The sequence below is a fragment of the Eptesicus fuscus genome, chromosome 20, assembly GCF_027574615.1.
Source record: "Eptesicus fuscus isolate TK198812 chromosome 20, DD_ASM_mEF_20220401, whole genome shotgun sequence".
NCBI classification, from domain to species: domain Eukaryota; kingdom Metazoa; phylum Chordata; class Mammalia; order Chiroptera; family Vespertilionidae; genus Eptesicus; species Eptesicus fuscus.
The window spans coordinates 33744920-33758390 of NC_072492.1; the positions used below are offsets into that span (position 1 = coordinate 33744920).

Below are 13471 nucleotides of genomic sequence, written 5' to 3' on the forward strand. Positions count from 1 at the left end.
TAGAGAAAGTGAGAAGTAGGAGTGTGAGTAAAAGGACTAGGGCAGTGGTCGGCAAACTCATTAGTCAACAGAGCCAAATATCAACAGTACGACGATTGAAATTTCTTTTGAGAGCCAAATTTTTTAAACTTAAACTTCTGCTAATGCCACTTCTTCAAAATAGACTCGCCCAGGCCATGATATTTTGTGGAAGAGCCACACTCAAGGGGCCAAAGAGCCGCATGTAGCTTGCGAGCTGCAGTTTGCCGACCACGGGACTAGGGAAGTATATTGTGGTATTTATTTGTAGAGTAATGTGTAATCCTCAGAGAGCACATGAGTTAGCTTTGCTCTGTGAATATTAAATTTGCAACATTAATGCTTAAACTTTGCAACAAAGCCAAGATTTTTTTTTTATAAAATCTCTATTGTAAGCAGCCCGTGAACTACTTAATGATATTTATCTCATATCTTTTATTTTGCAGAAAAAGTATGGACAAGCTGATGAAGATTGTAGGCATGGTATGTGTAAAAATGGGACTCTTCTTTGATTTAGATTTTGAATAATTTGAGCAATGTTTAAGATTTATTCTTTTCCCTATGCTAATTTCAAAAGTGATTATAAAATTTAAAAAACCCACCTTACTGTGGTGACTAGTGACTGACATGGATGATGACTTTTCTGCTGATGTGTGTGCACACGAACATTGTTCCTAGTCACTCATGAGCGTTGACATTCTGGTCTCTCCCTTGGGAACATTGATAGTGTCCTTTAAAGTTTGTGTATTTTCAGTCAATAGGAGCCAAATTTTAAGAACTGTAACACACATTGATTAAAATGTTAAGCTTGGATAAATTGAAAGGCCTGGCCTATCCCTTCTAAAAGGCTTTTCCTCTTCATTAGAAGATATCCCTTAGAGAGAAGAGACTGACTAGAATTCTAGCTTTTTGATGCTTTTTCCATTGTATGGGCAGCTACATGTTTTTGCCCTGATTATAAAAAGTAGTACATAACATGATCCTTCTGAGGCAGTAGTACCATTTTCCCCATCTAATGGGTGGAAAAACTGAAGCAGAGAGAAGTTAAGTAAATGGCTTTGTCACACAGTTATAAGTGTCAGAATCAGGGCTGACCACAAAATGTGCAAGCCAGAGTCCATGCATGTCATAGCTGCATCATCCTGTTTTTTCAGTGTTATAGTAGCCTTGCCAGGTTTTAATTTTTAAGTCTAAGAGACTATTCCCAATATATAGGGCAGGGTCCCTAGGCCTGGCTGGTGATCAGGGCCATCTGTGGGGTGACCGGCGGGTGGGGCGATCGGGGGGTGGGAGGTGGGGACCCTGCTGGCACCCGCCTTGGCTGGTGGCTTTCGCCGCCCGCTGGCCGGCTCTGCCCCCTGATCACCGCTGGTTGCCTCCCTCTCGGTGGGGAAGACGCTCAACTCAGGAGCTGCCCCGGGGCAGCTCCTGAGTTGAGCGTCTGCCCCCTGGTGGTCAGTGTGCATCATAGTGACTGGTCTTCTGCCATTTGGTTGATTTGCATATTAGGGTTTTATTATACAGGCAGTCCTCGGGTTACGTTGGATTCGACATACGTCGTTTTGTGGTTATGTCACCATCTCCCATTTATTAATTAAAAAAAAAAGTTCCATCATTTTGCCAAATGTACATATGTGCTTTATGTTTTTTATTATTTATTTACCACAAGTAAAGGTCAGGAATTGTAATCTTTCTTTTAATTTTTTTTTTTTTTACTGTTTTGCTTCATTACTGCTGTGTATGTGCTCCATGTGAGTGACGTAGGTGCTTATGTAGGTGGGTTCCGACTTATGGTGAAAATCGTGTTACGTCGTGCCATAGGAACAGATCTCCAATGTAACCCGGGACCTACTGTATAGGATTTGTGTAGTAATGAGGAAGTTGAGGGACATAAATTAATTATCTCTAAAATTTAAACTGGAATATTGAAAATAAACCAGGAGAAATGACCTGTTTCTGAAGTATGAAAATATTGAGAAGGAAGGAGTCCAAGCCTCTTTACAATAAACTGCAGTTGAAGGAAAGAGCTCTTCCAAAAATCCTATATAATAAAAGCCTAATATGCTAAGTGTCTGGTCGGCCATTCAACCAATCAAAGTGTAATATGCTAATGATGTGCTAAGTCCACTCAACCGCTTGCTATGACGTGCACTGACCACCAGGGGGAAGATGCTCTGACCTGTAGGTTAACTTGCTGCTGGGGTCCAGCTGATCGGGACTGAGCAAGATGGTCTGGACACACCCTGGAACCCTCCTGCATCCCTCCTCGGCCCTGATCATGCACTGGCCCTGATCATGCACTGGTGGGGTCCCTAGGCCTGGCCTGCACCCTCTTGCAATCCAGACTAAGGGAACGCCCGCCCCCCGAAGTGCACGAATTCGTGCAGTGGGCCTCTAGTATGCAATAAGAGCTTAACTTTAATGCTCATTGCAAACCCAAGGAGATCATAACGATTTGTATGACCGGATTAAGGACCTAATATCGAAAGGAGCAAGGTAGCAGGGATTAAAAAAACAACAAAGTATTACAGTATTTAAAGCTGAAATATTCAGCAGGTTCTAGGTATAGATTGCATTGAATAGTGTTAAGGCTTTTCATTTTCCAAAAGCATTTTATAAAGGAAACATTTTATCTATAAAAGTCCTTGGTAGGAAGGACACAATATGCCACAACAGCTGCAGCCCACATGTCCGAAGTGTTTATTTATTATAATGGGAAGAAAAGTGAGGGCAAGGGAAAAGGGTCGAGGCAGAGAAGAAGAATATTGGGGGAAAACCCAGATTTGGCCAGAGGGACACTGGTCAGAGATTTGCCCACAGTGTTCTTACTCTGGGTGATGTTATACTTTTTGATATTTATAAGAAATGGACATTTTACTCTTTAGTTAACACTTAGATTTACCAGGTGTACCGGTTAATAATGCAGATTTTGTAATAAAAGAAAACATGATAATTTCAAGAGAAACATCAAAAGTGCTTTATTCAAAGTAATGTCCATTGCTGGCTACACATTTCTCCCATCTTTCAGGTAATTTGGGGATACCGTCCCAATAGAACTTTTCTTGTTTTGAGGCAGACCATTCAGAGACCCAATTTTTCACTTCTTCTTATATTTTGAAGTGCTGCTCAGAAAGTGTGTGTGCCATCAATCGGAACAAGTGGTAATCTGAAGGAGCAAGGTCTGGTGAATACAGCGGGTGGGTTAATACTTCCCAGGCAAGATCTTTTAACGTGTCTTTAGCTGGTTTTGAAGTGTGTGATGGTGTGTTATCATGAAGCAAAATTACTTTGCCTTGTCTTCTGGCACATTCTGGTCGTTTCACGATCAAAGCGTGATTCAAATTGATTATTTGTTGTCGGTAGCAATCAGTATTAACGGTTTCACCTGGTTTTAGAAACTCATAATACACCACACCTTCTTGATCCCACCTGACTCAGAGCATGGTCTTCTTACCGAAGCGATTTGGCCTTGCAGTCGATTTTGATGGTTGACCTGGATCAACCCATGATTTGGTACATTTGGGATTCTCAAAATGATCCACTTTTCATTGTCAGTCACAATTCGATGCAAAAAAGACTTTCTTTCGTGCCGTTGAAGCAACATTTTACTGATGACTTTTCGGTTTCCCATTTGTCTTTTGTTCAGTTGATGTGGCACCCATTTTCCTTCCTTTAAAATCTTTTCCATTGCTTGTAAACTATCAGAAATTGTTTGCTGAGCAACTTCTTCTTTTTTAAAAAAATATATTTTATTGATTTTTTACAGAGAGGAAGGGAGAGGGATAGTGAGTTAGAAACATCAATCAGCTGCCTCCTGCACACCTCCTACTGGGGATGTGCCCGCAACCCAGGTACATGCCCTTGACCGGAATCGAACCTGGGACCTTTCAGTCCGCAGGCCGACGCTCTATCCACCAAGCCAAACCGGTTAGGGCATGCTGAGCAACATTTAATCTTTCTGCAAGTTGTTTTTGAGTTTGATACGCCTCTTCATCCAATAATGCTTGTAATTGTTGGTCTTCAAACTTTTTCAGTTGACCTGGATGTTCTTTGTCTTTCACATCAAAATCATCACTTTTAAAGCATTTAATCCAGCATTCACAAGTATCTTGAGATGGAGCATGTTCACCATAAGCTTCCCGAAGTATACAATAACTTTCAGTAGCAATTTTCTTCAAAATAAAATAATGAATTAAAACTCCTGCAAATGCTCTTTTTTTGGCACGAAATTCGACATTTTTAAGCGTTAAGATATCTGTGATGTTAATACCTTCAGAAAATTTAACATGAAGTTTTGAAGCTTGCTGTCAATACAACAAAATAGCATACATATCAAATCGCACATATATCAACATATGTGTATCTCCATCTATTGAAAAAAATCCGCATTATTAATTGGTACACCTGGTAGGCCTTCCAATGTTTGGAGTCTGCTTATATATACTACTACTCTCGCCCCCAAATATATTTTTGGATAATGAGATTTATTGCCAAATATTAAATGGCTGATATTTAGGACAGGAATTTATAAATTATAAATTTATATTCTCTTAAAATAATCTTTTAATTTTTTATTTTTGAAGTGTTGGTTCAGAGAATATAATTATATCCAAGCAGTGAATGATTTCACTTTATTAATGACCGAAGGATTTAGTTTTTATTGTCATTAAAATCTTCCTTTTGAAACATTTGGGAAAAATACTTTGGGCTAAGGGGGGCGAGGGAGGAAGCGGGGGGTAGAGAGAGAGAGAAAGAGAGAGAGAGAGAGAGAGAGAAACATTAATGAGAAAGCGCAACTTTGATTGATCAGCTACCTCCTGTACGCCTACTACTGGGGATCAAGCCCATAACCCCTGCATGTGCCCTGACCAGGAATCAAACCAGCAACTTTTCGGTATACCATATGATGCCCAATCAACTGAGCCACACTGGCCAGAGTTTTATTTTCTTGTCTTTATGCATGTCTTAGACAGAACTGAAGCATCACCCTTTCCTCTAGTACTTGAAGTTTTTCTTTTAGTGTATAAGAAGTCATGCCTGTGATAGTGTGCCAGTATTAAAATCAAGGAAGATATGTATTACATGTCATGTGATTAACAATGGCTGTTCTTTTCTGATAGTGCTGGGAGAAGGACTGGCCAAGGGAGATGGTGCCTTTCAGGCAGTGCTTTGCTGCATGCAGCTGAAAGGAAAGCTTCAACTTGTATCCAACATTCTTGCCAAGTCACTGACAGGAGAGTCCCTGGTATGTTGATGAGCTCTAATTTTTTTTCAGTGCTTTAAAAAAAAAAATTTATTGGGGTGGCTGGTTAACAAAATTATATAGTTTTCAAGTGTATAATTCTATGATTTGTCATCTATATATTGCATTGTGTGTTTACCACCCAAAGTCAAATCTCCTTCTGTCGCCATGTATTTGACCCCCTTTACCCTTTACTACACTATCCCCTCCACGCCCTTTCCCTCTGGTAACCATCATACTGTTTGTGTCTATGAGTTTTTGTTTGTTTGATTGTCCTATTTGTTCATTTGTTGCTTTCTGTTTTATATTCCACATGTGAGTGAAATCATACAATAATGAATTCTAATTTTGAATGTCTGAAAAGAGACTCATGTATATGACTCCTTAGGAATATTGTGGGGAAAAACAGTTAGTGTGCATTTTCTTCTACCAGAAATGAAGTTCATGGGTACCTTGAGATACTCATTTCTCTTCAACAAACTTATGTTTAACCATTGGATTCTTGTAGTTTGTGATAATATATATATATATATATATATATATATAAAAGAATTGCAGGTGCTTTTTGAAACTTTGAAAGTATAGGATAGCTAAATCAGAACTTGAAAATATTTTTGGTTCTGTTATGTTTTAAAATTCTCCTGTGGATATACGATTTTATAGGGTTCTTAAATTTGGCCACTTATTTCATAAAATGTTTACATTTATCTAAACTATATAATAATTACTTTCATTTTTGAAGATGATATGGGTGTAAGTTGATATTCATGACCACTCTGATGGAGCTATTTAATTCTATTCAGACTTTGGGATTAATTTTTTTTATGTAGCATTTAATTTTCTAAAGCTTGTTTTTGGTTGACATAATTAAAAAACCATTTTTTGGAACTTTAGAGTTGGCAATCTGTAAGATTGGAAGACAAGAAGATAGTATAACTCTTTTTCTCACCAGTTGGTAACTGTTACAAAATTCTCTGATATTTTTCAGGAATGATAGTGAAAAACAGTGAAAAGTGAAAGCAAAGAAGTATATGTATACTGTGCTATATAGCATGAATTCCCTATTTTATTTTATTTTATTCTCTTATTCTTTTGAATTGATAGAAATTATGAAAATCTGGCATAAAGTTGTGTTTTTAATGGAAATAAATATATTTGGTGACAAAAAAGAATTTAGGCGAGTACTTAGTATACTGCTGAGTGTAATGTAATGACTCATCTCAGAGAGTAGTTTATTTCTAAGGAATTATTGTGTAGTATATTGTTTAATTGATTTACCATTGCTTTTTGATTTCACCAAATTCACATTAAAGGTTAAATATATTAATATAGCAAAATGTTATAGCTCTGTAGTTCAAAGTAGGTGATAATATACCTCTATTATTAAGAAAATTCTATCTTTAAGGAACTTTTTTATATAAGTTTAGCATATTGCACAGTTTTACCTATTGGGTTTTTAAACTAGGAAGAAGTAAGTTGCCTTTAAATCTCAAGTGAAATTTGAATTTCAGAAGAGAGAATATTTTGCATATTTTCCTTTATCAGGTTTGTTAATGAGCCACCTTTAAAGTGCTATCATTATTTTATATGAATCTGATTGAATTCACCATTTTGCAAATATAAGATCACTAGTGACCTGGTGCACGAAATTCGTGCACGGGGAGGGGTTCCCTCAGCCCAGCCTGCACCCTCTCCAACCAGGGACCCCTTGGGGGATGTCCCTCTCTCGATCTGGGACCACTGGCTCCTAACCGCACACCTGCCTGCCTGCCTGCCTGCCTGATCGCCCCTAGCTGCCTCTGCCTGCCTGCCTGATTGCCCCTAACTGCCCTCCCCTGCTGGCCTGGTTGCTCCCAACTGCCCTCCCCTGCCAGCCTGATCTCACCCAGTCTCTGTCTCTCTTTGTTTTTCTCAGCAGTCCTTCAGGCCTCCCTGCCTCCCTGTCTCCCTCTTCCTCTTTCCCGGCTGGGAGGGGGCGGGGCCAGTGGGGGCTGCTCCACCCTCTGCCAGCCCTCCTTTCCATCCAGGCCTCTTCAGGCCCAGACTGTTTTGTTTCCTCATTCTCAGAGAGGCTCCAAGAGTGAGCTGGGAGGGAGGGAAAGAAAGGGAGAAAAGGCTGTGAGCTGGTGGGCGCTGTGTGTATCTGTGCGTGTGTGCAGTTGTGAGTGAGTGTGAGTGCCGGCCCTGCCTCCCCTGGCCCTGTTGCCACAAGTCCCCACCCACCAGAGCCTGCTGCTCGCGCAGCCTGGGCGTTAGGTTGAGCCTCCAGTCGTTGTGGATGTGACAGACCCAGGGTTTTTATATATTAGGATTAGTTTTAGGGAAAAAATTTTTTAAAAAAGTTTAGACTTATTTTTCTTTTCATTTATCCTATCTTGCTCTTTGGTGATACCCATTGTGAATATTTTATTGAATTGATTTTAAGCTCTTATGGAAGGTGAATACAGTGTTTTAGGGTACACTATATATTTTATTCTGTTAAATTAACCTTTTTAACTTTCCTTATAGATGGTTAACTTGATTATCATGATTAATGACAGGGGATGGAAGTGAGGAGTAGCATTGTTTTCTTTACAAATAAACCTTAGAAACAGTTGAGGAATTAAGTCCCCATAGTCAAGAACTAATATACTAATTGGTTTTTCCCTTTTTCATTTACCTTTTCAGAATGGGATGGTAACAAAAGATTTAACAAGACTAAAAACACTTCTCACAGAAACAGAGGTAAGACTATTTCAGTGTATTTCTTTGGAAAATTTAACTCACTCTGGCTAGTAAGTGTTTTGTATTAAATTTTGGAAAATCATTGGGCATCGGCTAAGACAGCAGGCTGTAAAGGTGGGGTGGTGGAACCTCCTGATCCTCTGTAACCCAGCTTGCAAGTCATATGCAAATATAGATATATGTAAAATTTTACTTTTAATATTTATAATACTGTGACATGTAAGGTCACAAATATCACTTGACTCTTATTTTGTGACTGTACTTTTGGAAATGATATAGTTTTGTTTATAATTTCTTTTTAAAAAATATATATTATATTGATTTCAGAGAGGAAGGGAGAGGGAGAGAGAGATAGAAACATCAATGATGAGAGAGAATCATTGATCAGCTGCCTCCTGCATGCCCCCCACTGGGGACCGAGCCCGCAATCCAAGCATGTGCCCTTGACCAGAATTGAACCTGGGACCCTTCAGTCCATAGGCCGACACTCTATCCTCTGAGCCAAACCGGCAGTTTTGTTTATAATTTCTTTTCTATGTAACCAAAGTAGTATTCTTTTGGTTAGTGAACTGAAATTATTTTTAAAAATCCATCTAGAAAAAATTAACAAACAATGTTTCCCTTATTTATTATTGCATATGACATCTAAAAATAACAACAATTTTTATTTAAAGATTGGGCTGAGCTGGTATTTAACTTGTAAATGCTAGTGGATGAGGATAAAGACATGGAACTGAGGGCTAGCTAATGCGAACAAAAACAATACATATTAGTTAGTAAAATTTAAAATATCAAATCAGTAGATTTGATGGTGAATTTATAGGAATTCTAACAATATGAAATTTGGTTGCTTTTCCTGAAGGCATCAATGAAGACTGAAGATCATAAGCTAATTCATTTTGCCCTTCTGTCTTGGGACCTGAGCACATAAAAAAAACAACAACCAAACCTACCTACCTCTCTCTCTCTCTCTCTCTCTCTCTCTCTCTCTCTCTCTCTCTCTCTCTCACCAGCTCTGAGGTTGTGTGTTTGAGACCCTCCCAGCCTGCAAGTTGTAGTGTCAGCTCAGGCTTCCACTGCCCCTTCGCAGACCATTGCAGATGCTGACTTGGGAAATGCACCATGTGTTTTTCCCTTCTAACAATTAACAAACATAAATGTTTTAGCCTTCATTTTATGATCAAACATTTTATGCCCATCTTTTTTGCATATTTGATAAATATTTTAGAGGGGGATCCTTTAAATTCATACTTGAAGTCAAGTTTTAGTTTTTATATTTATACACTAGAGGCCCGATGCATGAAATTTGTGCAAGAGTAGGCCTTCCTTTCCCCGGCTGCTGGCACCGGCTTCTCTCTGGCACCCGGGACCCGGGCTTTCCTGTGGCCGCTGGCAGGCACCTGGGAAACTGGGCTTCCTTCGCAGCCTCAGCTTCATCCGAAAGGTTGTCTGGAAGGATATCCAGAAAGACGTCTGGTCTGATTAGCATATTATGCTTTTATTCTTATAGATTCTGTGTAGATGGAATCATTTTTTAAGGGCAGGTGTGGGACTATGGCATTTAGAACTTGCTCATAAAATTTGAAGAGATCTTTTAATGTATCTTTTCTTGTGAGAATAGAATCCTTATAATGTTAGCAATTACAACTGATTTGTTAGCGTATGCATTCTTATATACAGTCCTCATTTTACAAAAAGAAAGGGTTGTCTTTAAAAACTTATTAGTAAGCAGTGTTGAGAATAAGAAGGCATTTTCCAGTAGAGTTATTATAGTGATTCAGTTCCAGCCCAATCTAGAAAGTTCAATTTAATTAACAACATGTGAATTATAGTGATATTATTGTTTCAGTTATACCCAATTAGCATTTATGACATTCTTTCTATGGTACAAGACATTCCAAATTTCACCTTGGGATATCATTTCCTCCTCCTGATTCAGTTCAGCATTTACTGTGTGCCTATGCTGTTCAAGGTTCTGTGGGTTTTGGAAAGCTGAGATATTAATGAAAAACAATCTGATGGACCAGTATGAGATGCACAAGCTACTGTACCCAGAGGGCAGCCTGTGGTTAGTAAGTGCTGTATAATGGAAGTACAGGCAGGGAAAGAAGAAGTGAACACTCTGTGGGGAAACCAGGGAGGCAAGAATGTGGGAACTGAGGTCAAAGGACGGAAGTAGCTAAGTGAAGACCCACAGGTGACTTGGTGCAGGGTAAGATTGGCAGTCAGTTGGTTCAAGGATAGATGAGACAGGTAGTAATGAGGGCCTTACCTAGGACGTGGCAGTGGGAGTAGAGATTATAAGAGACATTCTACACCTGGTTGGGCAGGATTCGGAGAATACTCAGAACAGGACAGAAGAGGAAGAGTTTAAGATGGTTTTCTTAATTTCAGTCTTGCTCTTTGGGGAAGATGAGTCTATGAACTTGAAATAAGGAGCAGAGAAAGAGGATGAGATTTGCAGTAAAGTTGATGAATTTTGTTTTGGACATATTGCGTTCGAAGTGCATCTAGCCATTCATCCACCATTTACTGAGTACCCAGTATGTGCCGGATCGCCTGTGAGGGGCGGGACTGTAAAGGGGCAGTTGCAGGCTTTTGACAGTGATCTGTACATGGCTGGCAGTGGTCAGCATGTAAAATGTTGAGGAATAGTTAATGGAAAGTGCTATGGCTGGCACTCAGTTGGAATTGTGGGTGTGGAGCTTAAAGTAATCTTAGAGCCAAAGAGACAGATTGAGGATTTATCTGCATCAAGGGAGTCAAGAAAACCAGCAAGTCAGAGTGAGTGGGTCCCTGCCGTGGTCTCCATTGTGGAAAAGGGCTCATCCCCTAGTGAGGGAGACTTAGCAGGATGTGCTCCGAGGCCCCCAACTGGTGCTCCGCTTGATACAGGAGAAGAGGCTAGCTGGTCGATCTCTGGTTGTTTGGAAGAGGAGAGCGGAAAGAGTAAGTGGATGGAAGCCGCTACTCTGTGGGTTCCAGATTGGGGACTTAGACCTTTGTTCTTTGGCTACCAGGTAATTTTTATGTAGAAAATCTTATCAGTTTCCTTAATGAGGGCCACACAATTACTGTTTTCTGTGTTTAAATACAGTTTAACATAGAGCAAAACATATCTGAGATATTAATGTTAAATTTTTCTAAATGTTCAGACTTAACCTTTAAAAAATATTGAAAATGTCCAAGTTTAATTCGACATCAACTGGATATTTCTTATTATAAAAGTACCTTTCATTTCAAAAATTGCAGACAGCAACTAGTAACGTCCTCTCTGGATATCACGTGGAAGATTTAGAAGAGGGTAAGTACCAAACTCTGCGTAACTTCTAGTAACTGTGATCTGGACATTGCTTTTTTATTGATTATTGGGAAGAAATTTACTGAGTTACAGTACATGGAAGTGCAGTTGTAGGAGAGAATATAAAAATAAAAAAATTTAATTCTAAAAAATGTGTGGATGAAAGCAATTCTTTTCACTGGCCCTTTTCCTTAGAATAATGAAGTAATGGTGGTATAAGGTAGCTCTAGAAGTTATCTATTTCATTTTCTTGCCTCCACGTAGTTTAAAACTCATTCTTAGCAGTCCTTATTGGTGGGGGGTCTTTCATTCTCTCTCTCTCCCAGGCTAGTACAATTAATACTTTTTGGAAGTTCTAATCTGTAAACAGAGCTGTTCCTGCCACCACTAAAATCTTCTCTTGTCAGAGGAAAGGGAAGAGAGACCAGCTTTCACTGAGTGCTTGCTGGATACTGTGGATGGCTGTAGTGGCTTTCGCCAAATGTGTAATGATTTCTTAGAGCCCTTCCCATCTTTTTGAGAGGCGATGAAACTGATATTTATTAAGGTCCAGTCATTTCCTTAGTCACACAGCTAGTAAGGGATGAAACCCAGCTCTAAATTCAACCTGGCTGAATATCTATATTTTTTGGTGGGGCAGGGAGGCACAGTGACTCATGAGGGTTAGGTATAGGTAATGGCTCTGAGGTCCTTGGAAACTTGTCCTGCTCAGCCTCTGTAACTCTAGTCTTTTCTCGCTGAAGCCCTGTTTTCCCTGACTTATTATATTCTAAACAAAAAAAAGCTCATTGTATTCAGAAGTAAACATGTTATCTTTTTTAGCTCCTACCTTAGAATTCAACTTTTTGAACTTTATTTCAGTTGTAAAAAAGGATTACTTTATGCAATGTCAGACAGATCCTGAGGAACATGGGTAGTGACGGGAAACTTCTCACTCAGTATGCAGTACTGGAATTTGTTTTCTAAAATTTCCTCCCAGGATACATAATTTTCTCATTCCTGAAGTATTCCTAATAGTGACACATCTCATACTTGAAAAATGATAAACATGCCAACATTCCCCCTGTTAGTTGTTTGAAAGAGACTGCACTGGAAATATGCCCACCAGTTGCTAGGATAGAGTCAGGGTCATAGATTTGACTTAGCTGCTTGGTAATTGCTTCTTCGGTGATTTTTAAGTTTCTTATGGTTGATTTAACTCACTTGATTGGTCAATTACTTTTTTGCTAGAGGCAAGTATATCATGTTCTTTTTACATCATCTGGGATGATGTGTGTGGAGGGTTTATAGAATTTTTTACACATTAAAATATCAGAATTATTAGCAAGCCTCAAATGATAAGACTATATCCTGATTACTCTCTAGGATCTTGTAATGGTTGGCATTTCCGCCCACCACCTAGGGGAATCACAAGCAGCGAGGAATATACTTTGTGTAAAAGGTAACGTGAATTTTTTTTTTAAACCCATGACATGTTTTTATTCAAAGGATAAATTAATTTTCCTTCACTTTTTCAAAGAAAATATGTGAAGGAAGAAGTATAATGATTGAGTAAAATGATTTATTTTCAATTTGAAACAGAAGCCATAATGGTCATTATCATTAAAAAAATAAAAATCAAAGCCATATTGATGAGTCTTTTGTTAATTACAAAAACAATGATATAAATGGAGATTGTTTAGAAGTCTCTTATAATACCAGTTGGATTAATATGACTGAATTTAATTGCTGATCACTTGCTTATGTGAAATTTATCTGTTATGGTCATTTAAATTACTTTATATAAACTGAAATAGAAGATAAAATAGGTGAAGAATTGTTAAATTATTTTAATAACCTTTTAAAAATATACTGTCTTCATGTAATCCTTATGAAGAATCTGAGTAATTTATATTTGAAGGGCTAACCTTTCAGAACTTAATAATTACGTATTGAGTGGAAAGAATTATTAGTCACATTTAGAAAGGTGAACCCTTCAGTTCTTTTTATAAGCACTAGTACCTAGTGGGATTTTAGATATAAAATCTCATTACTCTAGATTGCTTTTGATAATGAAGAAAACTTGATATGTAATGTTAATGATTGAATAGTTAAGACATCAGATTTGATTTTATAGTAGAAATAAACTAAGTAGTGAATTTTGAAAATCCTGGTGGCATCCTGTTGTAGGAGAGGTAGAACACAAT

The 13471-nt window shown here is 38.5% G+C and overlaps 1 protein-coding gene across 1 annotated transcript in view; it reads left to right on the plus strand.

Annotated features, from left to right (window-relative positions):
- Positions 1 to 13471, plus strand: part of HELZ (helicase with zinc finger) — a 128717-nt gene that overhangs the window by 21522 nt on the left and 93724 nt on the right. The window contains exons 5-9 of the mRNA XM_054708968.1: positions 465 to 501; positions 5139 to 5263; positions 7928 to 7984; positions 11237 to 11288; positions 12651 to 12726. Coding sequence (XP_054564943.1) covers positions 465 to 501; positions 5139 to 5263; positions 7928 to 7984; positions 11237 to 11288; positions 12651 to 12726 — 347 coding nt within the window. The remainder of the gene's footprint in view (positions 1 to 464; positions 502 to 5138; positions 5264 to 7927; positions 7985 to 11236; positions 11289 to 12650; positions 12727 to 13471) is intronic.